Source organism: Poecilia reticulata, linkage group LG13, assembly GCF_000633615.1.
Source record: "Poecilia reticulata strain Guanapo linkage group LG13, Guppy_female_1.0+MT, whole genome shotgun sequence".
NCBI lineage: Eukaryota > Metazoa > Chordata > Actinopteri > Cyprinodontiformes > Poeciliidae > Poecilia > Poecilia reticulata.
In genome coordinates this window covers 23,737,317-23,765,139 of record NC_024343.1, presented here as the reverse complement: position 1 = coordinate 23,765,139, position 27,823 = coordinate 23,737,317, and the positions used below count along the sequence as shown (strand labels likewise).

Sequence of the window (27,823 nt, the reverse complement as noted above, 5' to 3'; positions counted from 1 at the left end):
TATCTTGTCGAAAAGTTATAGTCAGTTTTGTCTTGTTTCAAATGTATTAAGATAGTTGTGCTAGAAAATACTTATTTATGCAGTGTAGTTGTACCCTAAAACATTTTGTTACTTTGCAAACGCCATCCTTCCCCTACCATCTCACATCTATGAACAGTTTTTCTTCGATTTATGAACTACATCAAAGTTTGTGGTCTTGGTGTGAAAGTGCAAGGAGCAACAGCAGGACAGTGAAAATCAAAACCACGTGATCGCACTTGCATAAAACCGATCCGATTGCAAATGATGGCGATGTTGGCGCTCTGACAGGCGTTTTATAGCTGTCTTTGGAGCAGAGAGGAGCTGCAAATAGATTTCCTATGTGACCCATTTAGCAGGGTCTGACTAATGCACCGTTGTTATGTGATTATTGCTACCTAGAATTGTGCGTTTAAAATGTCCCCGTCGGTGACCGTACGGCAGGAAAAGAAGACAAAATGCGAACATTACAGCAATAATTACTGGGCTTTTGATATAGTTTTATTGATTGGAGCTCAATTGTAAGGAAAAAGAAACAAAACTCCGGACTGGTCCTTTAAGAACCAAATTTATTGGAGGAGGAGAAAAAAAAAAAAAAAAGCAGCCCCTCGCACTTCCGGTGGAGAGAGACAAAAACAGCTGAACGGCCCCACGGTGGGGAGAAGAGAGCAGGGCGGCCTTGCAGACGCTGTTTGGTGGGACTTGATTCATTTGACCCAGGTCTCCGAGCATCGACCCCCCTCTCCGAGAGACAGTCCAGAGGAGGAGGTGAGGACAGCTGCACACACCGTGAGCCATGGTGAAGATCAGCTTCCAGCCTGTGGCGGGACAGAAAGTGGACAAGGAGAATGACGGCGACAAGACGGAAATCCTCATCCCCCGTCCGATGGTGAGACCGTCTTTATACTGTTTTTGTTTTTATGTTTAAATGTATCTCACGTTAACTCTTTGTCGTTTGCTGTCTTATGTAACGCGATGTCCGCTTTGTCCAGACTTGCGATCAGCGTTGGTGCAAACCCGCCTGCACCTGCACTCCTGCACATTTATTTATTTATTTGCATCAATCGCCATTTGCCTGCAAACAGAATTACATCTGCTGGTGCATGGCGCCACTTCTCCCCTCTTCGCTTCATGCAAGTTTAAAAAAAACCATTTTTTTCAAATTTTTTAAAGATTTTCACATGCACACTTTGTTCAGAACTGATTGGATTGTTAAAAAAAAGACTAATTATTTTCTCAGGGCCTTTGCTGCTGTCACCCCCTCCTCCCCTCAGTGACGTTTTAAAGTGCAAATCTTACGTTTTAATGGAAAAGGGTAAAGTTGAAGGAAAAAAACTGCTTTGACAATCAAAATGGCAGATGGGATGCAGAATCTTGCAGTGCATGCAAAAATAATTTGTTACAGTTGACAAAGCGGGCAGAGCAGGGAGTCCTGAACTTTGCTGTGGCAGCATCCTTCCCTCCATCAATGATACATGACAGAGCTCTGAGGATGATGGTCTGTAATGCAAGACGGCGTGGAGAAGATCTTCCTCTGACACAGGAAGTGGATCTGACAGAAGGACAGAGCTGCTTCTGCGACGTCCTCCTGTGATGTTCCAAAAGTATTGAACGGAGGACGGACAGGCCTGTTGGTGTGTCACGCTGTCAGCTGGTGTGAAAGAGACACTGTCCTCTCTCGGTGAGACGACGGAACACAAAGAACCCAAAGAAAAGTGTGTTCGCACATGCCCTGTTCTGTTGTGTACCTTCTCCAAATGCTTCCTTGAAGAACAGCCGGAGACGGGAACATCAACTCCGTGGAAGATGCTGCACTGATGGCGCCTCGTACTGCCTGACAAAGCCGCTGCTTCCAAGTCTTTTGTGTTGATTCCCCTTAGAGCTCACAGAATAGTCGTTGTTTGCTTTTGATGTTCCTTTCTGAGACCTGCCTGCTTGCTTCTTCCCTCATTTCCTCGGCTCGGAATAGCCACCTTTTGTTGTTTACCTGCTGCAATCACTCAGCAGCACTTCCACAATCGGCGCTGAATCACTTCTGCAGGTAATCATTGCGGTTGCGAGTGGAAGACCCGCTTTGAGCGTGTAGTGCCACTCGGCCCACACAGGTTGAGGCGCGTGGCACCAACAGATGGACTGCGAGACTGGAGGCGGCTTTGGCAGATTACTCACCGCCATCCCAGTCTGGGTTTGCATTAGCAGGCTTGATGACAGTACTTTGTCTGAATGGAGCCTTGCCTTACAATTCCTGCTTGAAATGCAGCGTTTCCATTTCTTGTGGATCTCTCATATTTTTATTTATTTATTTATTTTTAAGCAGTTGTTTGATTCAGGCTATTTTCAGCGCCTCGTCTTTGTGTAGAAGAGTGGGAAGAAAGGATGCTGCTTCCAAGCTCTCTTCTTGAGCATCTTTTTTGTAACTGGAAATGTTTGCTTAGAAATGCACCAAGAAATGTTCTTATCGAGAATCAGAGGATTTTTCACCCTGACCCTTGACTAGCTAGCCATAAACTTTCTCTAAACGATGCACGCTAAATGCTCGAAGGTCGAGCCTACACAAACACTATTGGTATGGAAGTTGTGACTCGATCTGCAACTAAGGATTTATAATGGTAAACAATTTATTCCATCAATTGTTCTGATGATTGATGTAGAAACTGGCACATTCTGCAGATTTTTTTCTATAGTCACTGAAGCCTTTTTTATACAATATTAGAAGTACATTAAAAGTTCAATAAAGAAATGACCCAATTATTTAGTTTAAATAAGAAAATAAGCACTTTATCACCTAAAATGCAATAGTAGCTTTTTTTTAAATTTTAGTGTACACTGGATGCATCTGAGGCTAAAAAAATACTTCCAACATCAGCATGTGAAAAGCTCAACCCTTTCTGCTTGATTTGCCATTTAGCATCAACAAAGTGTGAATCTTTATATTTTTGGACTAAATAATAAGTAATTGGATAGCAAAAGGGGCTTAACAGTGACATTTTAGTGGCTTATTTTAAGCTGTAAAACGTTCAGGACAACGCCAAGTATCTGTCACTTGCACGTATTTTTTATTTTGGCTTTACATTTGTAGTACAGAACCAGTGACTTTTACTCAACTTTAACACCCTGGTTTGGCTAAATGCAGTAAACATTTGGAATAAAAAGTGACCTATACACTGTTGTTACTGTTACTAAAGAACCTCCCCCCCCAAAAAAACAATCAACCTCCACCCAAAAATTGGGAAACGGTTTGCCTTTTACAGGCGCAAAAACTATTTACTTCTCAGATGATTTACAGACCTCTCAACGTACTTTTGTTTCCTTAAAATGTAGCATGCTTGGTTTATGTCAAATAGTTTTGTATTTTTAATCGGAGAGTAAAATAAAATTCTTTGAACTTGGTGAATTTGGCCTGTGGCAAAAATGTGGGCACCATTGTGCTAATATAATATGCTCAATCATTTTATTTTGGTTTAAAATGAGTAAAACTTTTACAAAATGTGTGATGTTGCATCTTCTTGCAATGTTAATAATGATTAGCTGCTCCAAGCAGGAGGTCTAGGGATGAAAAGAAGTCCTTGAGGAAAAATCTAAATTGGGCAAAATGTGGCTCAAATCTCATCAAACCATCTCCACTTTTCCTTTTCTTCCCTCCAGGATGAGGATGAGCTGGTGCTGCCGCTGCGCCCCAAGAAGTCGCCCCTCAACGGGCTTTGCTGCCTGACGTTCGGCCTGGTGGTCTTCATGGCCGGTCTGGTTCTGGCCTCCATCTACGTGTATCGCTACTACTTTATACCTCATGTAAGATTCTTCTGCAATTCCTCCAAGATCGGCTCCTGAACCGATTTGTTGAAGTGAATGCTAATCTTTGTGTGTATGTGTGCGCGCACAGATGCCAGAGGAGAACCTGTTTCACTGCAGGGTCCTGTTTGAAGACTCCGTCTACGCGCCGCTCCGTGGACGCCAGGAGCTGGAGGAAAATGTCGGCATCTACCTTTCTGACAATTATGAGAAGATCACTGTGCCTGTGCCTCACTTTGGAGGGAGTGATCCTGCTGATATAATCCATGATTTCCACAGGGTGAGGACAAACACATACACACACAAATAGACATACGCTGCATTTACAGCGTAGTCTCCCTTTAAGTGATTACTAGATTATCTAGATTATCTTGTTCTTTCCAAGCGCTGTGCCTTGTGAAAATATGTACACCCTTTTAACTTTTTCTCAATTATTTTTATTTATTTATTTATTTATTTTTTTTACAGTTTTACCATCTGCATTTGTATTCGGCTAACCTGATTCAAAACAGACTGAAAACTTTGCTCAATCTTTCTCGCAAGAGTCAGGCACAAGGACATTAGAGTTTGAAATGGATTATCAATAGGATTTTGGTCTCTGACTAGACCTAAATCTAGTCAGTCTAGACTGACTGATGAGATTCAGTATTTCAGTGACCACTGAAGCTCTGGCTGCATGGTTTGGGTTGTTGTCCTCCTGGATGTTGAGCATCCCCCTGAGTGTAAAGTCTTTAAAATTTTTAGCAGGTTTTTTTTCCAGTATTTCCTTGTGTTTGACTCCATCTTCCTATCAAGTTTCACCAGCCTCCTCATATCTTCTCAGACCTGTTGTGTTAAGTGAGAGTCCATATTGTGACGATTAAAAAACCGCTTTCTGACCCTTTGTTTTGGTTCTCTCCTTTTATCACTATGTCTTTATCAGTATTTTTGAGCTTTAGCATCTCAAACACGAAAACGTACATCAATACTAGGGATTGAGGTCAGTGGAAGTCCATCTAACAGACCAGATATTTTATTGGATTATTGGAATTGCATGCATGGAATTTGAACTATAACATCCTGCCAAGTATGGCATCCAAACAGTGATTTGTGAGAGCAGTGCTGCTGATGACCACAATGAAATCGGTATAAAGTACGTTGAATTTTGTGGTCCTAACTTGACGAACACGTGAAAAGGTTCAAGGGGTGTGGATACTTTTATAAGGCATCATGATTCAGGTGGAAATAAAGGCTTTCCTGAAAGGAAATCTTTTCTTGGAAGTGTTGGCTTGAAAAGTTTTAGCTCAAATAAGAAATTACACACATTTCATCTATATATATCATAGGCCTATCAAAATATAAATCCAAAAATGTAGCATCCCTTTTAGATTATATTGTTTTTCTTCTTACCTTTTCCAGGGATTAACCGCCTACCATGATATTGCTTTGGACAAATGCTATGTTATTGAGCTGAACACCACCATTGTGATGCCTCCTCGCAATCTTTGGGAACTTCTTATCAACGTCAAGGTAACGCCGCTGTCATCATGAACCTGTCTGACGTCCCAGAAGCCTGCAGTGTTTCATGTTAAAGGGGACATGTTACTATGCTAGGTCCATTGGCTACACAGAACATATTCATAAAATTTTTTTTTAACCAAATTATTCTCAGATAAGATTTTAGTCTGGTCAGCTCTGCTTATTTTGAGCTCCTTCCAGCTGTTTCAGGGTCTCTATCACTTTGAATAAAAATAATCTGCTGGTCACGCCCAACAACTCAATGTTTACACTTGTACTTTGTACATGTGAAAATGGCTGCAAACAGATTTGCAATTGTAAAACTATAAATCTTTAAGTCTAAGAAGCATATCCTCCTGCACATACATCAAGGATGCAGGAAGTGGTTTCTGAATAACAAGAAAATGACAAAATACAAGTTGTTTCCAGCAGCCATTGTACGGCGCATGCAAAAATCCAGCTGACCAAACATGCTGTAGTTCTACTTGAGTTGCTAGGTAATGGTGCAGTACCTACCAGTTGTGACTTGGTGCTTGGACTGTTTTTAGAGGCAGTAGATGCAAATGGAAGAACAAAAAGTGGACTTTGCATGATAGGTCCTCTTTGAATTTGTCTGTTTACATGAGCTAACACAGCCATGAAAACTCATCATATGTCTTTTTCTCTCTGCCTCGTTATAATCCCCTTGGTAACTATATTCCCCTGAGATATTTCTCCTGTTTTTGTTTCTTTCAGAAGGGAACATACCTGCCTCAGACTTACATCATCCATGAAGACATGGTGGTGACCGGCAAAGTGCACAACATGCGTCAGCTGGGGCCTTTCATCTACCGCCTGTGCAACGGGAAGGATACGTACCGCCTGACGCGCCGCGTCACCCGCAGACGTAAGTTTGGATGAGAAGAAGCGTTTCTGAAACCAGAGCCAATTTTTTTACTGACTTGTCCATTTTGCGTTCCTCCTTGCAGGCCTCAACAAGCGAGAGGCGAAGGACTGCCACCACATCCGCCACTTTGAGAACACGTTCGTGGTGGAGACGGTGATCTGTGACGGGGCGTAAACACCTGACTGCACATTTCCACTCACTACCCCAGCCACTGTAGCACCCCCATCCCTCTGGTGGATCTGATCATATCTCAGTTGCACTTTACTACGGCTGTTCTTGGATAAATATGGTTTTCCACTATCTGTTTTGTTGTTGCTGCTGTTATTTTAGTGGTATTTACCCCTAAAGTGGTGATGCAATACTAAACTGTTTGTTTTATCACAGGATTTTTCCATGTAGCAATTCCTTGAGCCAATAATAAAAGCTCATTTCAACATCTCTCCTCTACCTCTGTGGGGATTTGTTCCGTACGATGGTTACTGTATCCACGTGTCATTAAGGTGGCAGTGCTTCTTTTTTCTAAAGCTCTGGAGGTCAATTTGTGTTTTAGCTTCACTAACAATCAGCTACCAGGAGCACAAAGTCTTACTTCGCTCAACAAACATCATCCTTCGGATTTTCAGTGGTTAATCAAATATTTTTCTGTTCTGTGAAATGTAAAACTTTTAACTGCTAGTTGCTTGCTTGCATCTTTTCTTATATGCTTGATGCTTCTTGCTCCTTTTTATGCCTTTCATTTTTTTTCAAACGCACCGTCATGATGTAAAATGCAGAGAATACTGCATTAGTACTTAGACTACATATGTTAGGTTTAAGATGTTCCATTAGTCAGCCATGTGAAGACACACAACTCATTCTTAATTTAAATATTTCTGAAAGTATGCCAAATTCATTTTTCATTAAACATAGTTTTATCTTGCATGTGTTTATCTATAAGAGAGAAGAGGAAACCTTAGTGTTTTGATGAAATGATGTTAAAGCCTTAGACCAGATCAGAAACTGGGCTAAAGTCAAAAAGACACGAAAGGAGCGCATTACCTGACAACTTTGATCTGTATAGTTTGTCTGCCAAATGGCACCTGTCTGTGAATTCAATAAAAATGACTAAACTAAGAGTCTGGCTATTCTTTTCTTAAAGAATCTCTTATGAAACTTAGGTTATTTGTCTTGTAACATTATTCACATTGGAATTTTGTGAGAGGAAGTAACCTAATTTTGCATTTACTGCCTTACTTTTTCACAAATTCCAACATACTGTTTTAGATTACTGCATTATATGATGTGTAGCTGCTTCTACGTTTTTTGTCTGCAGGTGTATTCCATCCATCCATTTTCTTACACCCTTGTCTCTTGGTGGGGTCGGGAGGGTTGCTGGTGCCGATCTCCAGCTAACGTTCTGGGCAAGAGGCAGGGTTCGCCCAGGACAGGTTGCCAGTCTGTCGCAGGGCAACACAGAGACACACAGGACAAGGCAACAAGGCAACAACTCTACCAAATGCGCCACCCTGCAGGTGTATTCGTTTTGAATTAAAAACTGCATTCTGACTGTTCAGCGCCACCTACTGGATATGATTTATTATACTTTAAAACTTCTGACTTTGGGAAACCATTTGAAAAGTTTTTATATTACCTCAGTAGCCATCTCTGCACATGAACTGTTGTGTTCTGTGTTCTTAATTTGTTCCAGTCCACAAGGGGGTGCCACAGGGCTCTATATTAGGCCCCCTTCTGTTTGTTCCTTTCTATTTATTCCTTCATACTGTGGAGTAATTGATTTAGGACAGTGAATAAGAAAAAATGTTTCCTTTAAATCAGAAAATACAACAAGCCAACATCAATTTTAAAGTGCAACAATAAAAACACTAAATGCTTATAAAATCTCAGTCTTAGCATAATACCTGACAAACTCTACAAAGTTACAAAAATGGAGTACATGACAGTTTATTCACAGTAAAATACTATCCTCAAAATGTCTGCTTCCTGGCATTTTTACTTGCAAAGTTATCAATGATGTCCTCATGTGATAGCTGCTTGCTCATCTCAAGGTTGATTCTGATTATTGGCAGAACCTTTGAGGTAATCCTGTTCTGTGGATGACCTTTGGTGGGTCTGGATGAGCTTCAGCTTCAAGAAGCTCCTTTCTACTAACGCCATATTCACAGGCAGAGTGCAGGTAACTCTTGGGACACAGTTCTTGTTCTTCCAAATGTTTTTTGTGGATGAAAGTGAGGAGATCAAGAGAAGTCATGTTATCAGAAGGCAAGCTTGGTGAGTTTTTGATCTGCACAGTGCAGAGAGCTCCTTTCCATCAATCTCCCTTTCATCTCCAGTGTATGATGTCCTGCAGAGGTTGTTGTATTCTTTGCACATTTCCTGATCATCCACTTTTTGGAAATTGAGAAGCACTCCAAATCTGGAACTCACCTCACCGGTGTTTCAGACCTGTCCTTTAAGGATTCAATGGCTGTTTCAAGGCATCTTCAACAAGATCTTCTGGGACTTCATAGGTAAAGTACTTTTTTATATTCTTCAGTCCTTTCTTTATCAGTTCAGCCTCTACATGCGTTTCCTTGTACATGTCTGTACCAAAGGCTTGTTCTGAAGCAAAGCCACTTCCTGTGTCAGAGATATATTTGTCCTAGTAAGGAGGTCCAGGGTCACATCAAGGCGCATTTTGGTGGACTGGAGGATCTTTCTGACATGGTTCACATGGTTTAGAATCTCATAACATACAAAATCGTTGCAAATCAAAATTGGTAATACTTCTGTGGGTTTCAACCTCTGTCACTTTTCCCCTGACCTCCAGGCTCCAACAATAGTTCTCTTATATTGGAAACATTGTACGGCACAGCCTCAGTGTTTTTAATGCGACTCTGCTATTATTTGTCACTCAAGTCCGAAGAGCAACAGTATGGGCCTGCTGAAAAAAGGCTGTGCTGTGTCTATTCATTGCCAAACTAGTAGATAGCATCAGTTGAAGCTTTGCAGATTCAACCACCACCTGATTTAGGGAATGAGCCACACAAGGAGCATAAAGTTCACAAGGATTCATGTCAAGAAGCCTGGCCTGAACTCCTCTTTTCTCCCCTTTCATGTTGGGAACATTATCATCTGATTGTCCTCTGTAATAATGAAATTAAGGAACTTATTCAGCCCCATAAGTTTGCTCAAAATCAGAGACAAATCAAGACCTTGTTGTTTAGGAAGCCACAAGAAATCCCGTCTTGATTTCTAGTGCCCATTTTATGAGTCCGTATGTCGCCTGACATCTGCTTTTGGTGGCTTACATCTGAGTACAATCTAACCTGATTGAATAATATCTGGATTGCTTAATCCCAGTCACCATTGTGTCCAACATTTTCCCCATGATTGAAGCATTAAGTTTATTTTATTTCTACACATGTTCCCTTCGTGCAATAGAAAAACGGTTAATATTAACACTTTTAAGTCCAAACGAAGTTGTCCTTGAGGCCAACTTCATAACATACAGCTGTGTTATCTAAGCTACGTGTAATTTTAATAAATGTATATATTGCCTGTATTTAACTGTAATTTTTGGTACTGCATTTGATGCATGCTGCTGCCTATCTTGGCCAGATTTCCTTTTAAAAAATCACAATAGGATTTTTCTGGTTTAATAAAAGTTAGATTAATGTAATTTCTCTGCCGGCTTGTAGAGCTGTCTGTCAGCCAGTTGCTGCACGTGTATGAGTAGAGCTGATGCAGAGACATTAACAAGAAGGATACGAGCGGTTTTGAGTTGTTCTTCACGTGTTTTTCTGCATTATTTTCCCTTTGTTGTGGTACAATGCAGCCGCCGTAACTTCTGAAAGTTCAACAAGCGACCAGCTCTGCCATAGACAGAAGCTCAGAGAGAGAGAGATAGAATTTGAATTTGAATTTAACACCTCATTTGCATTGTTGGAGTTCTTGAACATTATTAGAAGGTTACTGGCGAGTAGCTGCGCGAGCATGAAATACTGTTTCCATTAAAGCAATGATCTTGCTAAACCTCACCGTTTAAATATTACCTTAACACAGCAAATTAGTGTCCATCTAAATACCAGAGTGAACCTTTTCTCAGCAAGACATTATCCAAAAGAGTAGCTTCATAAGTAGGATAGCACAGCCTCTTCCCTATATGAATAAGATGTGTTCACACCCATTTGATCCACACATGACTTTCCATTTTTATTCTGCACCAAGGTTTCTTTCTTGCATTTGTGTGACATTGACTTAAGCTTGAACTTATTATTTGACACCAGCTTTCCACTTCTCTGATCAGATACTCTGCAAAAAGAGCAGTTGTGGTGTTGCACTCAAAAAGTGGTGTGTGCTGAATTAGCAGCTAAATTTGCACTGCAATAGAGGGATGGATTCTGCTAAGCTTGCAGCCATTTGTTTTGGATCATTTCAAATCTGAAGTAATCCATCCTTACAGTCTGCTGTGGGCTTATACTGCTGGCCCTCCATCTGGTGATGGTTTGGGACTTGAGCTGCTGGTTCAACCACTGAGGAAGTCACAGAAAAAACAGCACCATTAATACTACAGACAATTTATTACAAACACCCACTGAACAATGTCATATTAAGCAATACAAAAGCAGTAACTGCTGCACAGTTATGATCTAATTAAACAAACAATTGTTGTGCATGACAGGTTAGTCACCTTCAAACTGCTGACTTTGTTGGCATGGACTTTGCTCAACAAAGGAGGATTGTGTTTCCCAGCCCCATGTCTGTGCATCAGTTAAGCTGAATGTTGAAGAATCCCTGTTGATCTTTGAATTTAACCTCCTTCTTAACTAACTTCTCCACAGTACATGTGTAACAGGGTTTAATTAAAAAAATATATTATAGGTGTAAATTTAGTCAAAAATGTGTTTATTTATTCTTTAAATTTATTTTGTTTAGTCAACAGGTTGTTTCTACAGACATTTTATTGGTGTTTTAAGTTCTGCTGTGCTGCTCTTGACAGTTGGTGGTTACCATAGCAACCAGTGACTGACAGCTCCTCCCCCCTTTTTCTGTTTCTGTACCTGTGGTTATGTATTAGAATCAGGTCTGTTTTCTTTACAAATATTATATTGTAACATATAGTTTAGACAAATTTAACAATATACGGTGTTTCAAGAGTAATTTTGCTGTGTTTTGTATATATTTTTAACCTTTGTCGTTATTAACATTGTCCATTTTAGTTCTGTTTAATTATACAAACGCTGCTGCTATCTGCTCATAAGGAGCTATTGCTTTGTACTTTTGTTTAGGGTTATTAATATTGTATTTAATGCACAAGGACAGAAGCTGCTGGAGATATGCTAACCACCAAGTTGATTTCCTTTTTTGTTACAATAAGTACAATGAACCTAAATGTGTCTGTTGTGAAGTCAACCTATTAGACCTGAGACAAACAGAGAAGAGTTACATGTAACATATTTGGCATTTCCCAGTGTACGGCTCTAGCTTTAAACACAGTCTTTTTTAAGACATCCCTTAGCCTTAACGTAAGGCTTTGACTGTCTTTATGAACATTCAGGCATATCATACCTTGCCTTTTTCTTAGTGACTCTCAACATAAGGTTCTGGCTTAGAACATACCAAACCCAACCGGAGGTCTCAAGATCTAATCTGTTAGCCGAAGCCACAAACTCACAAACAGTTTGAGAACAAAAAGACACTTAACACTTAAAGACACAAAAAGACATTTTAGGACATTTTAGATTACGTCCTAAAATGTATGTTTGTAAGAAATATGGAATCAAAGTAACACCATGGGAATGAATAACAAGAGCAGAAACTGAACTTTGCTCACTGTAGGGTTAATTCAAACTGTTTGCTAATGTGGCTATCATTCTGACCTCATTAGACTACTCAAAGAACAAAGATACATTTAGTTTGACGTGCAAACTTTGCAGAAAGCAAGATGAGATTATCAGTTTCGCTCTGTTAGTTACTTCAGACCTTCTGTTCTGGCTAAGCACCTAGCTAGAGTGAGTTTCTGGTAAATTTATCAGGGAGAATTGATGAAATGCAATACTTTACCTAGAAAATGATGCAAGGTTTCATCATTTCACATTATGTTACTCTTGTATTTCCTGACTCAAGACTGGTTTATTTAACCCAGTCTGGAGCTGAATGTAGGCTTAGATTTGAGCATGATGTCTAGTTTTGAAAAATAATGTCTTAGTCCATGTTTTCCAAAAAAAGGAAGAAAAAAAATCCAAGCAGTAATTGTAATTTTATTAGTTTTTGCAGACTGACACCATGGCGGCATAGTAGCTTATAGTAGCTTATAATATTCATCTGTGAGATGTGTAAGTAAAGACACTGAAAGACAAATTTAAATAAATAAACATTTTTATTAAGCAAGCCAAAATTTACAGACAGGTCTGGAGGGGACAAAGCCTCTCCCCAAAACTAAAGTCACTCTGACTCTTTATACTGGTGGAGGCAACAGCTTCTCATATTTGGCATAATTATGTTTAAGCATCACTTTGGTCTTTACCGGGACCCGTCTCAATATGCAGCAGCCTGCAGCTCTGAAATGAGAGCACATTGCACATTTCTCTGTAGGTCTCAGCTTAGATGTGTCAGCGAGACATAAATATGTAGCTCAGATACTACATTATTCTACCTTAATAATTGCTTTTGATACTGGCTTTCTTCATTCCTGCTTCTGTCGCCATGGTTACTCTCGCTGCTTGTCCTCAAAGATTCCTAGTAGGTACATTTTATGACATCATTGCCAGCACTCTGTTGCAAGAAAAGCTGAGTTTCTCGAAAAGTAACCATTGACAAGAGACATAGCTTGTGTCTCTGTTTGCAACTTTATAAGTGGGAAAATATCAGATACACAATCACATTGCATATGTGAAAACAGATGTGGTTTAAGAAAAGTGATGTGGGAATGAATTGTGAAACACTTGCAAATTCCCATGTTAAACAAAATAAAAACATGTCGCCACATATCATATAACTAGCTAAAGTAATTTCCACAAGTCCTTGTAGTTGGCACCACATTTTTATCACAAATTGTTTATCACAAAAATGATAAACAAAAAAAAAACACTTTTGTGTGTTTTATATGTCTCTTGCAGTTTTCTGATATGTTTTTTGCTCTGAAATCTCTCAATTCATCAGATTCTAATAAGCTCAACAGTATAATGTGACATCCTACTTGTCTGCTGCAATAACCACAAACATATGGCGAGGATTGGGTCCTGCTTAAGAAGAAAGCAGGTTGAGAGAAAGGAAGACAGGACAGACCAAACTTGGCACCAAATATCACATGCTAACCATAAAGAATCAGTCACAACTAAAAAGTGAAGTGAAGCATCATGAACCTCACTCAGTTTCAGTTGTCCTCCGATCTCTTCTTACGTCATCTTCCTCTCTTCTCTTCCAGAAGGCATCGAGGGAAAAGTAATAACACAGTGGGTCCAAGCAGCAGTTTACAGTAGCGAGACATATCACGGATGTGAAGTCAGCCCCATTAGACCTCGTTAAAGTAGTGATGGACAAAGGCAGGAAGCATACGCTAAACATGACCAAGTTCAGGGCAAAAATCACCATCACGTTCACCTTGCTGTTGACCTTTGCAGACTCAGTGAGGTGATGACGCAGGGTCCAGAATACCATGACGGTGCACCCAATGTTGACTGCCAGCAAGATGAACTCCAGCGTGGACTGAATGTAGACAGTTGATGGTTTTCCACTTCTTTCAGAGTAAACAGATTCAAAACACTTTGACTCGTTCATACTGTTCAAAAGTCTTGAGAAGTGGATACCTTCTGGGATGTTGAGCACCAACACGAAGAGCCAAACCAGGACAACTCCTTTCACGGCATTGGACAGGCTTCGTATGTGCCGTGTCCTCAGTGGATAAACCACAGCCAGCAGCCGGTCCACGCTGATGAAAGTGATGAAGATGGAACTGGAGCGGATGTTGTTGCGAAACAGCATCGTGACGAAGACACAGGTCAAGTTACTCAAAGGCCAACTGTCCGTGGCATAGAAGTAGACCCTCATAGGCAAGGTGATGGCCAGCATCAGGTCTGAGATTGCCAGGTTGATCATGAAAACTGCGTTGGGTGATCTGAGTCCATGGTGGAAAAGCAGAATCCACAGTGACACGGCGTTGAGAGGCAGACCAAAAACCAGAATACAGCCAAAAACCGCAGCATAAAACACAGACATGATTTCGCTGTTTACAGAAAGTTGCCGCAATCAAGCCGTTGAAGGAGCAGTTCCTCTCCCTGCTTTTCATCCGTCAGTAATGAGTTGAGGGTAGCAAGTGACAGGAAATTTATGTGACTAACCATGAATTGTGGTCTCTCTGACGTACCCTAAAAAAACCCTTTCTGTGTTCTGTACAGTAAGAGGAAGAGAGTAAGACATACTGTATCTGAAGTCAAATCTTTGGCAGTGGTTAAATTTTTTTGGGTAGCAAATTACTCGCATAGAAACGTACTCAAAGAAGTTAAAAACAACTTTGAAACTAATTTGTTTGTTTTCCATGGATATTATTTCTTAAAATAATTACAAAACAATGACTTCCCCTGTGATGTGTGACATTTTCAAACAAAATCCCAAATTCATTAAATAAATTTCATTTATGTTAATTTCAGCGCTTGATACCGATGGATAAATGCATTAATCTCACATTTAGTTTTACGTTATTTCACTGAATGTCTGTTATCTCTGTAGCACCTAAGGAAAAAAAAGAAGATTACGATTAGCTGTTTTTTTTAAAATTTAAAACGGAAACAGTTGCTGAGGAAGGAGGTTTTATTCATAGCAAAACTTTCCATTAGCGTAAAAACATATTTCACAATACTCTTGAGACGCCCACACTTTTACCACCCTCCGACGGATACGTATCTTCCTTACATTTCAAATGCGGCGTAAGATACACCACCTCAGGTGACTCACCCTCAAGCGTCTGATTCATTTGACTCTGCTGCATATAGAATTAGATCAAAATAGTCCAAATTATCACTGATTTCTATGCTATGAATACAGATTTAAATACATGAGGGCGCAAATATTTCACTTATACTGTATGTTTGTCCACGTTCTCTTTTTTTCTAATGTAGGACATAAACTTAAACTACAAAGAATTAAATAGCATCTTGGTTAGTCAAATATTTGTAAATTAATGAAAACTAGACTATTGAAACAACATTTAGGCGGTTGCTCATTGAATAGAAATAACTTTATTTTCCGTATAATTTTCCTTCCTCTTGATGCAGCTACTTTGTGAAGTCCTTCTTGTTGCACAGCATTCACACAACATGGTGCAGCCACCCCCATACTTCACAGATGGGGATGTTCTCAGGCTTACAAACCTCCACCTTTGCCCTCCAAATGAAGGTTTCTCCTCAGCAATGATGACGCTGCTTGTGTTTAAAGAATTAGGCAATGTGTGAACAGCTTATTTCTAATAGGAATTGATAGTGAATTAACAGGAAGTGCTTTCTCAAGTTCTTGGTTTTAAAGAAGTGTGAAATGTGACAACACTGCCCTCCTTAGAAAACTGCTTTAACCTTTGCGTGCACTCTGCTGAAGCCAGATCAAACCAGTCGGTGAAATAGGCTGGGTTTATGTTTCTGAAAGCCACAAAAGCCCCTGTTGACTTAATTTTCTACTTCTACATTTAAAGAGGAAGCTTCTGTCTTTGAACCTATTATTTAGCCATTTACTCTTTATGCCTCTGTTTTGTTGATCATCACTTCTGTGATAATGATTTGGATATTCTTGGGAAAGGATAGTTCTGGAACTTACTTAATTCTTCATGTAATCTTGGAAATTTTTATCTGCATATTGGCTAAGAAAAGTAGATTTGGCACTAGATATTTCTCATAATCTGGAAACCCCACTAAATGAAGCATTTCTCTTAATTCACCTTCTTTTCCCCAGCTCCAGTCAAATTAAGAAACAAGACACCTTCTCAAGGCAAATCTTTAGTGTGTCTGAAATAATTAATACTTTTATTTTATGACAATTTGTTCCCAGAAAATACAGTTTGCAGACTAAGCTTTCAGCTGTCAGTCTTCTGCTTTGGACTCTTTTGATGATCTGTTTATTTTTTTAAAGACGTTCTGGTTAACTTGCTGTTTTATTTCCTGTTTATTATATTTTCTGTTCCTTTATTTTCACTGATTAGTCTCCCCACATGCTTGGTCCTAGTGTTTGTAACTCGATCAGTGACAAAACTTTGTAGTTAAAAGAAAAGTATCTGCATCCAAATCTGACAAAAGTTTAAATAATTACCGTCTTAAATGTAAAAAGTGTACCAGTTGGCTGCAGGTTGCCCAGAGACACATGGTTGTAAAGCTGTTTGTCATTAGCATAGAGATAAAAATTAAAGCTGATCTTTCACAGTGGCAGCATTAATAAATTAAAAAGTGTGAGACCCAAAAGGGGGCTTTTGTTGAACTCTGTACCTCAACTACATTTAGATACAGAGTTTAGAATAGAAAAGAAAACTAAAATATAATTTGAACCACCTAAAAACTGTTCTGCAGATACTGTTGTGAATCTATTAAGTAATATTTTGTGATCGACTGTGTCAAAAGCTGCACCTAGGTCAGTCTTTAGATGTAAAAACCAAAAGATTCATAACTGTATTTCCATGCTCCATACTTCCCAGATATTTATTTGCGAAAAAAAGCAAACAAATAATCACTTTCAAGAGGTAATTAAGTACCTTAGCAACCATTTGTACTTATTTATTGTTGTGTTTGTCTCTGTAAGTTGTGTAATTAAAAAAAAAGAAAGAAAATTAACACAACTAAATAAATCTTTGCGGACTGTGTGAAAGAAGACTCGGCCTCTCAGCGCCTGTAACTGAAGCTTTCCAAAAAAAGCCATTACAAAGCAAAAATATCCAATTACATGACCAAATTGATGCTCCTTTATGCTGAACAGTCTATTTTACACACACACTAAAGCTAAAGTGACAGTGAGGTGCAACCCATTTCAGATGGTATATAACAAGTTGCAGAACAATGAGATCCTTTTGAATCCTGCATGCAGGAGGTGTATCCAGCTCAGTTTGAATATCTGAATGTGATCAAAGATGCTTTTCTCTCCGGCCTGCGGTTTTGTCCTTTTGTTTCTTCTGAATATTGTAGATTCTGGTGAGTAAATGTGTTTTAGGGCACAGCTGAATTTCCAGGTTTAACAACCAGAGCAATTGGGTTAGCTCCCACACACAGTGCAGGTTTGTTATTTGGTGGATTATATCATTTTCAGAGTGTGTATTTTTTCACTTTTTTTATTGGCAGGACGGATTCTGTCAAAGATTAATCAGCGTTACCGTGATCTCCAGACTCGGAAACACAAAGAGTTTTTCCTGACGCTCCTTGCTAGCAAAAGTAAACCTCTTCAACATGTGACCGAGGGCCGGGTTCACCAGCCGCTGGACCACTTCAATCGACAAAATGTCAAGACCTTTACTCAGGTAACTTCAATATTTTTTGACTCTTCCATTGCTCCATATTTTTGTAAAAACACGTATTTTTATACAATGCATTATTAATCATTTTTACCCAAGAAACATCTTCGCTTAACTTAGAGAGTTAGTAGTTTTGTGGACATTTCTCTGTGAAAGTAATACGCAATCACACATGGTCTTAATGGTGATTTACAATAATTTAACAGGAAATAGTGAAAACTTTTCTAAGCATTTCGTGTAAAGTAATGAGGAGTAACGTGGAAGGCTGAAAGGTTAACCTTTCTGTGTGGCGTAATGGCTTTTCAAGCTGGTCGCTATGGTAACTGCATTCTGAAAATATTCCATGTGCCACAGCAATGTTTCACATGTGTTAATATTAATGCAATGAGTACTGACAGCTGTCACTTTACGGCTGAAAAAGTTTCTACTTGAGATATTTGGTGTCTCTGTGGTGATTTGAGGTTTTCTAAGCAACATGTTTCCTCACATTGTGCCTTTTAATCTGGAATCGAGCTCACTGAGAGATTAGTTGCTGAATAAAACTAATAAAAATGGAATCTCAGGAGTACCATCGTTTGAATGATTACATAGTTCAAGTGACAGAATATACAGTGCATCTGGAAAGTATTCGCATAGCTTCATTTTTACTAAATGTTATGTGATATGTTACAGCTTTTTTCCCACATTGCATTCAATTAACCTTTTTCCTCAAAATTGTTTGCTCAGCTGACAGTTCAGCTGTGAATGTGTGTGTGTAGTTGCATGTTAAGTTTATTATATATTTATTACTTTGTTTATTTCTGCCTGCTTGTGTCTGTCTGGGTCACAGAGGTTCTTCGTAAACGAGGCATATTGGCAGCGGCCCGATGGTCCGGTGTTTCTCTTCATTGGTGGAGAAGGTCCAATCTATAACTTTGATGTTCTTGCAGGTACCGTAGGACATGAATTTCTTTATCTGTTCATGTAGCACTCTGTCCTCACTTTACAAGTAAATAAATGTATTTTTGACAAATGGATGTCAGTAAAAGTCCTATAATATCAGAAATGATACTGTGAGACTGGAGCAAGTTTAGACAGTGGTACATTTGTGCTAAACAGCACCTGTAAATGAAAAATGCAAGACAAAAATTCAATTATGTACAAATAATTTGATCTTTAATCTCTTTTACTTTGAAAAATTATGTTAAACCAGAAATGCAATCTATACATTCACCTTTATGACTTTTAAATGTAGCTTTTGCACAATATTATATTAAAATATCAATCTCATAAAAGGACAGGGATATATCAACTTGTTTTAAAACTCAAAATTAACCCAAAACAAACACTGCATGTTGAGAATAGTTATATATTGAAACTCATTTTAGATTTTAAATCTTCAACTTTACTGTAATCTCTTAGGTTCAGCTTAACATGGTAATATTCAAGTGTAATATTTTCTATTTCTTTGTCCAAGTCAGGAAGTTCATTTAGGGATGCTATTTTTTAAAATGATTTGTGCAGCATAAAATTAGCTCATTTATACTTTGTTCTTTTAAAAAAACCCATCCTATTTGCAAAATGTCTAATTTTTATTTCAATGTTCAATTCAGCTTTTTGAATATATTAGCAGATTCAGGTGAAACTGTGCTGAAACAGAGTTTGATAAAAAAATAAAACACCAGTTTAAACCCGATATTAAAGAAAGAGTAATAACAAAGAAGACACTAAATCAGTCATTAAATATTATGTGTAAGGTAATAATAAAACCTATTTGAAGCTCTTGGCATCTGATTAACAACTCCTTACTTACTCTTGTTTTCCTTTCCACATATTAAGTTCTTTCTGATGGTGGAAGAACTTCATGTCAAAGGCAAGTAGTTTAGTAATACTTGAATAAACATAATGAGTTACAGCACAAGTAATTATAGACCAAACTTCAGTATAATAATTAGACAGACAGGCTTCATTTCAGATTTATGACCACACATAATTTCACTTTCAAAATCACTTTTTAGTTCCACTTTCAAAATCACTTTTTGCTCGTTTTAACAGCTTTGAAAACTCAGGTCGAACTCAGCTCCATTCGGTTTCTTGTTTAAATGAATAAACCTCGTTCACACTGAGTCTTTGTGGTATTTACCATGTTTTTCCAGGTCATCATGTTGACATGGCTAAAGAGCACAGGGCTCTGCTGCTGGCTGTGGAGCACCGTTTCTATGGCGACAGCATCAATCCTGATGGCCTAAAAACAGAGAACCTGGCAGACCTGAGCAGCCAGCAGGCGTTAGTGTTGGCTCTTCACCTGTGTGTGTGTCTGCGTGTTTCGCTCCACCTAATTGCATTCTTTAGATTTTTAACCAAATGTCCATAGCTTATAGCCTATGGGAAGACTTTTGGTTCTTACATTTACCGTTCTTAAATGAAGAGAACAATTTTATTGTAACTTGAGAAACCTCAGCTTCTTCCAACTCTTTGGGAAATGATAGACATAAAGTCATTTTCAGCTACTCTAATAGATTCAAATTGCCAAGCTCATTTTCCAGGACAGTAATTCAAAAATAGGGGCACTCTCCTTTAATCAGGACAAGTGCCAGCCTTGCTGAAGCCCCTCAGTGTTCACTATGCAGCTATGTGTGTGAAAGTGTCTGTGCTTTTCCACATCCTTAATACAGCGCTATCATTTTTACACTTACATCCGTCTGCTTTTGCATGTATCTGCAGATGTTTATATACTGTAACTTATACAGCATATAGACATACATAACCCTATAATCTGAGACAAAACACCAGAAACAGAGCATATTTGGGTCATTTTCACTCTGTACTTTTATTCTCTTTGATTCAGACTTGCTGACTTGGCTGTATTTCATCAGTACATCAGTCAGAGCTTCAATCTAAGCAGCAGAAACACCTGGATCAGCTTTGGAGGCTCATACTCAGGATCTCTATCCGCCTGGTTTAGAGGAAAGGTGCAGCACTTCACAAATGAATCTCTCACATCAATCAGTGTTGTGGTTTCATAAATGTTACTTTAAAATAGCAAACTATATAAAAGACAAACATTTAAGAATTTATCCTAAACCTTTTTCTGAAATTATTCTTGTAATGTTATAATTTTCATCTTATCCAGATGTGATTAATGAGAAATATTTAAAGTTTTGAGCTGTTGTGGACAACATGTTGAAACTTCTAGTCTTTATATTCTTTACCAGCACGACTATAATATGACGTCAAGCTGAACAAGATATCTACTTATGTCCAAACTCTCATTCTACCTCATGTTTCTGGACTGAAAGACATGAAAAGTGTAACAGGACATCTTATGATAGGTTGTTTGGCAGGAAACATGTCAAGTGATGACCAAACTCCTCTGGAAAACCTACTTTTACCTGTTTCATGTTTGATAATGAATGAAATTTGACACATTTTCTTTCCATATAGGCTTCACAGGTAAAAAACAAACAAACAAAAAAACCAGTGGATAAATGCAACACAGTTACTTAACAGATTTTCTGTGTCCATTCTTCTTGTGTTGCAGTTTCCAAATCTGGTGTATGGAGCTGTGGCTTCCTCTGCTCCTGTGAAGGCAAAGCTGGATTTTTCTGAGTATAGCAACGTACGAAATCTGTGATTTACAGTCTACCAAATCCCTGAACCTTAAAACTACATTTTAAGAAACCGATTTACCAACACAACTTTGGATTCCCTGCCTGTGGCTGCAGCCGAAGTAACAGAAGCAGATTCCAGTCTGGAACTTTGTGTTTCCTCCTTACTCATGCCTGCCATTCCCTCCGTCTCAGGTTGTCGGCTTGGGCCTGATGAATGAGGCTGTTGGCGGCTCAGAGAAGGTGTGAAGGCTGCCACCTGGTTGTCTATTCATCATATGAGAATCATTAGCTTCCTCTCTGTGTTTGTGTGGAGTATATTCAGCTCCATCTCCTGTCTGCAGTGTCTGGCTAAAGTGCGGGAAGCATTTGTTCTTGTCGAAGCAACGCTGCTGGATGGAAATTTCACCAAGGTGGCTGGCGACTTCGGCTGCTGTCAGACTCCCACAAATCCTGATGATCAGGTGATGATTCATCAGAAACAAAACACTTGATCGCTTCAACTCTGGGCTGATTTGACAGCTTTTAAGATTAAATAGTTAGCGTTTTATTTAAGCTGTGATGTGGATATTTAGACTAATTTGTTATGAGTTCAATACAATAAGATAACTGGGAATTTTGATAAACTTTTCAACTTACTTTACCTTGAGGTGCTGGTCATTTCATCCCATTGCTACTTTGAGAAAGTCTAATTTTGGTCATTTTTGTTATTTTTTTCTGAAGAAATGAAGCTTGACATTTGTCAAAGTGAAAATGTCAACATTTTCACTTTGACAAATGTTGACAAATTTAAAAAAATGAAAAAATGACCAAGATTGATTTAGCCCATGTTGTTCAGCTTGATGTATTTTAGTTGTTTCATCCCACACCTTGTTTTGCAATCTTCTGATTCAGATACATGTCGCAGATAAATGCACCTACAGAACACTTTGCCCACACTTCCTTTCTGCAGATGGAGTTGATGCAAAACTTGGCTGACATCATCATGGGAAGTGTGCAGTACAACGAAGAAGGAGTGTTGATGTCGATAAAGGAGCTGTGTGGCGTTATGACCGAAACAAGTGAGGAGAAGGAGGCAGAGTTGGAGGCCTACAACCGTCTTGTGAAACTCTCACAGGTTCAAATGGCTTTTTAAGGTCTTTTTTTTAATGTTCATGTTCAGAAATGACCACTAGAGGTCAGCACAGAGTCATTTCAGTGAATACCTCACCCAAGCCACTTAGGGCTTAAAATATGGCAAGAAATACTTTTAGAAAATGTGCATATGACAGGTACAGATAAATAAATAATGTAATGTTTTGTAAAAGTGCAACATTTCTTGCCAGTCATCTCAGAAAGTGATGTGAAGTTTTATTTCTTATGATTATGAAAACCCAAAATTCAGTGGCTCAAAAAATAATGTGACAAAGCTCATTAATGAAAGCATGGTGTCACATCCTAATCAGCTAATTAACTCAAAACACCTGCAACAATTTCCTGAGCCTGGCTGTTACTCTGGGTCAGTAGGCTAAATAAGTATGGGGACGATTACTGACTGAACATTCATCACACCACAAAAGATCATTCCTGAAGAACCTGGTTGCTCACACAGTTCTGTATCCCAGCACATTAACAGAAAATTGAGTGGATGGAAAAAGTGCACCAGCAACAGGAAGAACCTCTGCCCTGGGAGCTTTGTCACTACACCATACTAGACATGAGCTACAAATGCCACACTCCCTGTGCCAACCCACAGGGAGCCAGAGAAAACATCAGAAGTGACTTACTCTGAGAAAAGGAACTGGACCGTTGCGCAATGGTCCAGAGTCTTAATTTCATATTAAAGTAAATTTAAAAATCAAAGTCCCAGAGTCTATAAGAAGAGTGAAGAAGAGTGAAGAGGAACAGAAACCACATTGCTTTAAGGCCACTGTGAAGTTTCCACAGTCAGTGATGGTTTTCTTTGCTGTGCCATCTGCTGGTTCTGGTCCACTGGGTTTTCTGAAATTCACAGTCAGTGCAGCTGTGTTCCAGGAAATTCCAGAGCACTTCATGATGATTTTATTTTCCAGCATGACTTGGTGCCATCCCACAACCAAAAGTACCAAAAGCTGGTTGTAGCATTGTGGGAAACTCTCCTGACCTTTAACCCCTTAGAAAATCTGTGGGCTGTTATCAAGAGGAAGATGAGGCAGATGACCTGAAGGCAGATATCAAAGCAATCTGGGTTTCCTCTACACCTACACAGACCCACAGGCTGATTGCCTCTATGCTACGGCACATTGATACACTAATGAATGCAAAAGGAGCACAAACCAAGTACTGAGAGCATATGAATGCTCATTTTTTTCTATAACCATAACATTAGCATTTAAAACAATGATCTTTGATTGGACTAATGTGGTCTAACTTTCTGAGACACTGAATTTCAGGGTTTCTTTAATAAATTTCCATAAAATAAATGTTACACTTTTGTGCAATATTCATATTTTTCTAGATGCACCTGTAAATGAGTAGCTCTAAGGTAAAATGATTTATGTGTAAATAAATATGTGCAGATGTACCACAACACCTCTGATGAATCGTGTCTGGACGTTTCTCATGAGGAAACGGTGAAGAACCTGATGGACACGTCTCACAAGAGCAGAAGAAGAGCAGAGAGACAGTGGACTTACCAGACCTGCACTGAATTTGGCTTCTGTAAAACACACACACTCAAATAATCACTCAAATATCCCTCCTACTGTTCCTTAAACTTTCTTTTTCGTTGCTCTTATAGATCAGACCTGTGAGGACACTACCTGTCCGTTCTCTGGGATGGTAACCCTACAGGCTCAGTCTAAGATCTGTACCAAGGTGTTTGGTATTTCCCAGCATTCTTTGCCTTCACGCATCGCCTTCACAAACAGTTACTACGGAGGGGACAACCCCAACACCTACAGGGTCCTGTATGTTAATGGTAAGATTCTGTTCATTGAAGCAAAAAAAAAAAAGTCCAGCAAATGATTGAAGCTCCATACCACAGTGAGCAGAAACAGCCCCCTTTTCTGGACAGTCAACCGCAGCAAGAAAGCTGTCTGTTGTGACAAGATTAGATAAGAAAACAGCGAAGCAGGGTCAATAAATACATGTGTATCATCATCACCGCAGGTGGAGTAGACCCATGGAAGGAGCTGTCAGTGGTTCAGGACAGCAGTGAGGAATCTCAGACAGTTTTCATTAAGGACACTGCACACTGTGCCGACATGTCGAAGGAAAGACTAACAGACCGCCACTCACTCAGGAAGGCGAGGCAGGTATGGTCTCCTGACTGAAATCAGTCTAATACTGTAACTTGGAAAAATATTCAAACCATATATACTTTATTACCATAAACTTAAATGTATTTTCTCAGGATTAAATGACTAGAACTTTGACCATTAGATATATTGGTGCTGCCATTGGTATGAATCGATATAGCCATTTTTTAACATATCGATATTAGAGCGTTAAATTAAACTGGGACAATATTAACAACCGATATTTCTTTCCATCTTGTTGATGGAGACGGAGGGGGTTGGTCATGTGATTTCTGATAGTGTGATGTGATGGTAGCCATCATTAAATATTGGTTATTGTCCATAAAAGCAATATGAATGTCAGATATTGATATTGGTCCAAGTTTTCACATCAGCCCATCCCTTTGCTAGAACAACATAAAGTAGTGCATAGATCCGTTTTGTTGGTCATATTTAAAAGTTTACATGATTTCCTCTTAGTTTTTTTTATACAAATAAAACTCAAAAAGTATTGAACATCTTTTTCTCTGATATTCTAAATGAAATCCACAATTAACATATAATGAATAAAACAACATCAGCTGTAGCCTTTATTTTGGTTTTGCCACATTGTGAAAGTCAAATGTTAACTTTTGTTTTGCATTTCTATACCTTAATGCCACATTAAAGACCTTTTACATAATCCTTCAAAACATGACAAATTTGAAACTCTTTCTTTTATATTACGTTATTTACAGTCATTCTAAGTTAAAACCTACATTTGCATATTCCTGGTGTTGTATGTTATCTAAATATTTTTCTAATCGGCACCATTAATTTAACGTTGGACCCTAAAAACAAATGGAGACTCTATTTAGTACAAGGACATTTTAAGCACAATATTCTCCTGCTTTTATTCTCTCAGGAAATTGAGAACCATGTCGCCCGCTGGTTGAAGACAGCCGCCCTGGAGAAGATGACAAAATCAGGAGCATAATTGTGATCAATGATATTAAAGCCAGATCAGCTCTTATCATTGTTTTCTGAAACTGAGAGAATCTGACTGCTTTCCTCCATTTCCTCCTGCTGTGTCCATAATATTCTCAGCTCTGCAGCCAGCCTCTGTGCTTGTGTGATTTGGATGCTGCCGTTAGCATTTTGTGCTGTTAAAAAAAAAAAAATTTGTGTGGTTTTTACAAGATTCACTTGCTGCTGTTACACTATTTCATCACTAGGGTGTGGTGTTGCAACTTTGTAAGAAAACTCCTCTGAAAAACACCCAATATTAAAGTTTGGAGCCGTTAATCTGCTGTTTGTGATTAAATGCAGTAAGCCCGTCATGGTGGAACATTTTGGTCAGATTTGTTTCGTTTTTCTCCATAAGAAAAAATAAAAACTGAAAAAAAAAACCAGAGTGCTGTGTCTGACTTTTTCCAAGGAGGTGATACAGTTGAATTTCTAACAGCAAGAGGAATCATGAAGATTCAGGGTGTGTTCGAGGAGAAAAGGTGAGGCGAGAACCAGTTGTCCCTAGGCCATCTGTTTCCGTGTGTGTAGGTGTGTGCGTGTGCGTGTGTGTGTGTGTGTGCATGTATGCGTGAACCTCTCAACAGGGGGGTCAAAAGTGGGAGGTCATGACCCTGCTGACCTCCGTGGGAGTGAAGCTCATCAATCAACTAGAGGTTGGACAGAACAGCAGGGGGGCACACACAGGCACGCAGGCCTTATAACACACACTGATACTGTAACACACACACACAGAAACCCCGATCTGGGATTGAACACGTTAAAAAAGCTGATTTAAATCATGGCTTGATGAGAGCAAAAACGGATTTCATGGAATAAAAACAAAATTTTGATCTATGTTGAGACTAAATGTTTGCTCATCCAACTAAAGCTCAGATGTTATCGCACATAAGGGGTCAGCTGACGAGAAGGAAGGAGTTTTAAACGGCATTCCTTTATTTTGCATCTTGCTTCAAACAATCTTTGTCCCCTCAATACTGCAAGTTTACACAGACACACACACACACACACACACACACACACACGCACACACACACACACACACACACACACACACACTTGTACAAACTTCACTAGCTGCTATCTGGATTATCAGCCAGCACTTGCAGAGCGACAGGGTATGCTTTTCCTCTCCTCACCACCACTCTCCCTCCTCTTCCTCCTCCTCCTCTCTCTCTCTGCAGCCTGTCCTGTTGATCAATGAGGAAGTTCTTGGGCCTCAACTATTAATCAGAGCCTATCGGCTATCTGTCCGCTGAGCCAACCAATCACGGTTCTCCGACAGCTGGGCCATGAAAAATGTGGCCCTGGTGGATGAAGGGGAGGAGGTTGGGAGGTGGAGTGAGGGGGGCAGCGATGGGGTCGTGAAGAAGAGGAGGGAGGTGAAGAAGCACTCCATCTGAACCGAGTCAGGTCACGGCTGCACAACCGCTCTTAACGTGGAGACGGCCTCTGTGCGCAGAGAGTTCATGGGGTTTCATGAAAGAGCAGGGCGATTAAATTCTCTGAGTCAAAATAACAAAACTCCAGTAAGTAAACTGTGTTTTCTCGGTGTCTCTGCAGCAGACAGCTCCTGTGAGAACTTTTCCTCATGTCCAGCACCAAGACCTGTCCTTCCTCAATACGCCGCCGACTCTCGTCTGCATAATCACAGTTGCTCACACTCATCCATTCACATCTTATTGCCATGATTGGATTACATCTAATGCTATTACGCCGCTCCCATCTCTCCCCCTCCAACCCCCTCATTGCACCTCTGTCTACCTCCTCATAGATTTCTTGCAGATGTTATTAGAGTCTGATACGATGCAGGTCTCCCCTCCTTTCTCCAACCCCATGTTTTGGATTTATGAACCCCTCAGACTTCTCTCCTTTAATCTGTCTCTCCTCCTCCTCTCCCTTCCTGCGCCCGTCCATCCATCATTCCCTTGCTTGGTTTGGGCGGAAGAGTATTAATCCCGCCATCCCATCTCTCACTCCTGTGGACAGATGAGAAGGTGGAGGAGAAAAATGAGGCCTGGAGGAGGAGGGGCAGAGGGTAGGAGCCCTCCGATTACTTTTCATAACATTTCTGTAGCATTGTGGGAAATTATGATGAGGCATGGCAGGTGTTTGTACCTTCAACAGGTAAACATGGGGATAATTTTGCGCTGGTTAAACATGCAGTGCTGTGTGGAAATATTTGGACTTGAAACTCTTCACAGTTTTTCAGTCAATGACTGTTACAAAGGCTCGAGTGGACATTACTGTTTGTTATTGAGATTGGGCCAGGTGTTGGTTGGTTTGGTCTGGGACGGGGAGGTGCGCCACCCAGTGGTGAGTTCTC

General features: G+C 39.5%; 2 protein-coding genes and 3 long non-coding RNA genes across 5 annotated transcripts; 3 read left to right on the top strand and 2 right to left on the bottom strand.

The window, feature by feature from the left end:
* The first annotated feature begins 624 nt into the window (after positions 1–624).
* itm2ca (integral membrane protein 2Ca) lies at positions 625–7,305 on the top strand. Its single transcript, XM_008426134.2, has 6 exons — positions 625–907; positions 3,664–3,807; positions 3,899–4,087; positions 5,206–5,316; positions 6,040–6,190; positions 6,273–7,305. Exons 1-6 carry the CDS (start codon positions 815–817, stop codon positions 6,362–6,364), a joined length of 780 nt encoding a protein of 259 aa, XP_008424356.1. The 5' UTR covers positions 625–814; the 3' UTR covers positions 6,365–7,305.
* A 3,064-nt stretch (positions 7,306–10,369) lies between these two features.
* LOC103474870 (uncharacterized) lies at positions 10,370–10,983 on the bottom strand. The gene is made up of 2 exons (XR_535243.1): positions 10,860–10,983; positions 10,370–10,701 (listed from the first exon to the last, which is right to left on the bottom strand). It is a non-coding gene; the product is annotated as an uncharacterized LOC103474870 (long non-coding RNA).
* Positions 10,984–11,184: 201 nt separating this feature from the next.
* LOC103474869 (uncharacterized) lies at positions 11,185–13,684 on the top strand. Its single transcript, XR_001777201.1, has 3 exons — positions 11,185–11,252; positions 13,331–13,512; positions 13,596–13,684. It is a non-coding gene; the product is annotated as an uncharacterized LOC103474869 (long non-coding RNA).
* LOC103474868 (uncharacterized) lies at positions 12,530–13,332 on the bottom strand. Its single transcript, XR_535241.1, has 2 exons — positions 12,825–13,332; positions 12,530–12,729 (listed from the first exon to the last, which is right to left on the bottom strand). It is a non-coding gene; the product is annotated as an uncharacterized LOC103474868 (long non-coding RNA).
* Positions 13,685–13,966: 282 nt separating the features above from the next.
* prss16 (serine protease 16) lies at positions 13,967–25,811 on the top strand (the record flags this gene model as incomplete). Its single annotated transcript, XM_008426619.1, has 13 exons — positions 13,967–14,225; positions 17,479–17,654; positions 18,478–18,577; positions 19,784–19,913; positions 20,476–20,599; positions 21,169–21,246; positions 21,431–21,478; positions 21,580–21,699; positions 22,188–22,352; positions 23,773–23,914; positions 23,994–24,173; positions 24,365–24,510; positions 25,397–25,811. Coding segments are annotated over 13 exons (1,740 nt in total), but the record flags the coding sequence as incomplete, so codon positions are not given.
* Between the last annotated feature and the right edge of the window lie 2,012 nt (positions 25,812–27,823).